General features: G+C 44.1%; 1 protein-coding gene across 1 annotated transcript in view; it reads left to right on the forward strand.

Annotated features, from left to right (window-relative positions):
• The window catches only part of LOC107577928 (cysteine and tyrosine-rich protein 1-like), a gene marked incomplete at its 5' end in the record, with an annotated part of 9,361 nt that overhangs the window by 496 nt on the left and 5,905 nt on the right, over window positions 1-2,960 (forward strand). Inside the window, one exon of the mRNA XM_016263951.1 lies at window positions 1,243-1,313. Within this exon, the coding sequence (XP_016119437.1) occupies window positions 1,243-1,313 (71 nt within the window). The remainder of the gene's footprint in view (window positions 1-1,242; window positions 1,314-2,960) is intronic.

The following is a 2,960-nucleotide window of genomic DNA, read 5'->3' on the forward strand; positions in this document are numbered from 1 at the left end:
ACTACTGCTGTTTTACTCATGTAAAACATCAGCATTGAGTTGACCTCTGACCTCCCCTCCCCCTCACACACAGTTGCTTGTTCACTTCAATCTGAAATCCAACCCACATCCCATAATCAACCCTTGTGTCCAGTTACATCAAGGAATTCTGATGCCATTTTACATAAACAATTTTTTATGACCACAATGGTGTTCAAGTGACAGTTTTTTTTCAATTGCTAACAAGCGTTTACCAATATTAAAGTACTTTTTCTAAACTTTTTCTAAACTCTTAACACAGTAACACACCTACATCACACAATTAGCCAAATAGTTCATTTTCTGATTTTTCATTTCCAAAACCACATTTTGTTAAATAAATACAAACTCTACATTTCAAAATGCTGAATACCTTTTTCTACATATATTAACTAGCAAACCCAATTCAAAATCGAGTCATTCGGTCAAAACATTAGCACTACTTTTCTATCCAACAGGAACATATAGTCAATCATAGCACAGTGACTGTCAAAATACAAACAGTTGATGGCTTTACAAAAACTGCATTGCTTGTCATGTTTCAGTTCGACCTGCATATAGACAATATAAAAATCCATTGTTTTTTGTCATTTAGTTACCTACAACTGAAAACCATTTTACATTTTTAAGTGTTGAATTTGTTCATTCTTGGCAACGTACTGTCTAAAACTGAATGAGTCATTACTTTATAGAATATACAATAGAAAAAATAGGGTCCTCTATGCAGAAATTCAGTTGGAACCTTGATTGAAATTGCTTTCCAGTGGGTGTGGGGACTATTCTTCCAAATGAGACTGGAATCAACTATTTCTATGATCTGTTTCTTACAAATGCTTATCAGTTGTTACAATATTTTATATACATAAATAAGCCAGTGTGGTGGCATCCACAATCCAGTGGGTCATCCTCTGCTTAGAGACGGCATTCCCCTTCTGCCGGCCTCCGTGACAGACAAAGAGCTGGTCTATGGTCCTGAAGCTTTGCATCCTGTCTATGTAGCATCTCAATGCCCGGATGGGACAAAGCAAAGCTAGGGCTGGGTCTGCCTCCTCCGGGGGCAGCGCTTGCAGGCTCAGCACCTGATCCCTGAAGGGAGTAGTGGGAACCTTGGGCACATAGCCGGGCCTCTAGGCACGAATCGTCGACCGAAAATGCGTGTGGGTCCCCTACCCTCTTGATGGAGGCTAATGCAAGCATTGCAGTTTTCATTGACAAAAACTTCAGCTCAGCTGTCTGCAGAGGCTCAAATGAGCCCTGCTGTAATACTCTGAGCACTAGAGACAGGTCCCAAGAAGGTATGGAGGGGGGCCGTGAATGATTTAACCTTCTCACCCCCCTAAGGAACCTGATGATCAGGTCATGCTTTCCCACCGACTTCCCTTCAACGGGGTCGTGGTTGGCAGCTATCGCAGCCATGTAGACTTTAAGGGTGGAGGGAGACAGCCTTCGCTCCAACCCCTGCTGCAGAAAGGACAGTACGACTCTGATCGGACATTTCCGGGGGTCTTCTCGGTGAGAAGAACACCACTCAACGAACAGGTTCCACTTCAAGGCGTAAGTGTGTCTCATAGACGGTGCTCTCGCCGAAGTGATGGTGTCAACTACCTCTTGGGGTAGGTCACCTAGAACATCCGTGTCCGGTCCAGGGACCAGACATGAAGTTTCCAGAGGTCTGGACGCAGGTGCCACAAGGTGCCCCGTCTCTGAGTCAGTAGATCCTTCCTCAGAGGAATCTGCCAAGGAGGGGCTGTCACGAGGATCACCAGTTCCAGGAACCAAGTCCGAGTGGGCCAGTAAGGCGCCACGAGCAGGACCTGCTCCTCATCCTCCCTGATCTTGCACAGTGCCTGTGCGAGAAGGCTCACTGGGGGAAACGCGTGCCGAGTGTTCCCTCGGTCAGGGAGTAGAACAACTGGCAGTGAAAAGTTTCTGGAGAGGCAAACAGGTCTACCTTAGCGGCTCCGAAACGATTCCAAATCAGCTGGACCATCTGGGGATGGAGTCTCCATTCTCCCGGGAGTGCAGACCAGGAATGTGAATGGCACGAAGCGATCTCAGATGCTTCTGACTCCAGAGGAGGAGGTGGCGGGTGAGTTGCGATATGCGACGGGAGCATAGACCACCTTGTCGGTTGATGTATGCATCGGTCGCAGTGTTGTCCGTGCGGACTAGTACGTGCTTGCTACCATGGGGGCACCATCCACATCCAACCCCCTCCGAAGCGAAAAGCTGAATATGCGCTGCACCGGCTGCCTACTTATACTCACACTGTGATCAGCGGCAGCTGGATGTAATAATCGCATGCCAATGTGCATTGGCTCGTTTAGTTTACACTCTAAGTATAAGCGAGATCCCAATTCAAAAGGGAAGCTGTGTTCTCCATTTTTCTCTGTAGTGTCTAATGAATGCTCTGTAGTGTTTTTCTTTATTGACTCGTGTGTGTGTGTGTGATCTGAGAGCACCGTTTGATTTTGAGTGCAAGTGAAATGGTTCTGCAGTGATTGTTTGATTTTGATGGAAGAGTCAGAGGTTTCATGAATTTAGTTTGAGTATTTGGATTTGTGTTTAAGGTTTCGTGAAAATGAGTGATGGTTTCAAGAAATGTGTTTTAGCAATTCAGAAAAACTGTATTTCTTCCTCAAAACATTGAGATTTGATTTCTGAGTGAACTAATTATGTATAAATGTTTTCACACATGATCAATGGATGTAGGTAACCAGTAAATAAGTGTGCCATTTAAAAGGCAGTGTTTGCCAAATTAATCATGTGTCTAATGTAGAGAACTGTGTTTAACGTTTTGCAAAATGTTTGTTAATATGCTTGCAGTTTTGCAGACTTGGTCTGAAGATTCCGTATATGAATGAATGGTTTCAACTTTTAGTGTGTAAGCAATTTTAAAAAAATGGTAATGTTCTCAAAATGTTAGCACAAAAACTATTATT

The sequence above is a fragment of the Sinocyclocheilus grahami genome, unplaced genomic scaffold (assembly GCF_001515645.1).
Source record: "Sinocyclocheilus grahami isolate Dianchi unplaced genomic scaffold, SAMN03320097.WGS_v1.1 scaffold7812.1, whole genome shotgun sequence".
Lineage (NCBI taxonomy): Eukaryota > Metazoa > Chordata > Actinopteri > Cypriniformes > Cyprinidae > Sinocyclocheilus > Sinocyclocheilus grahami.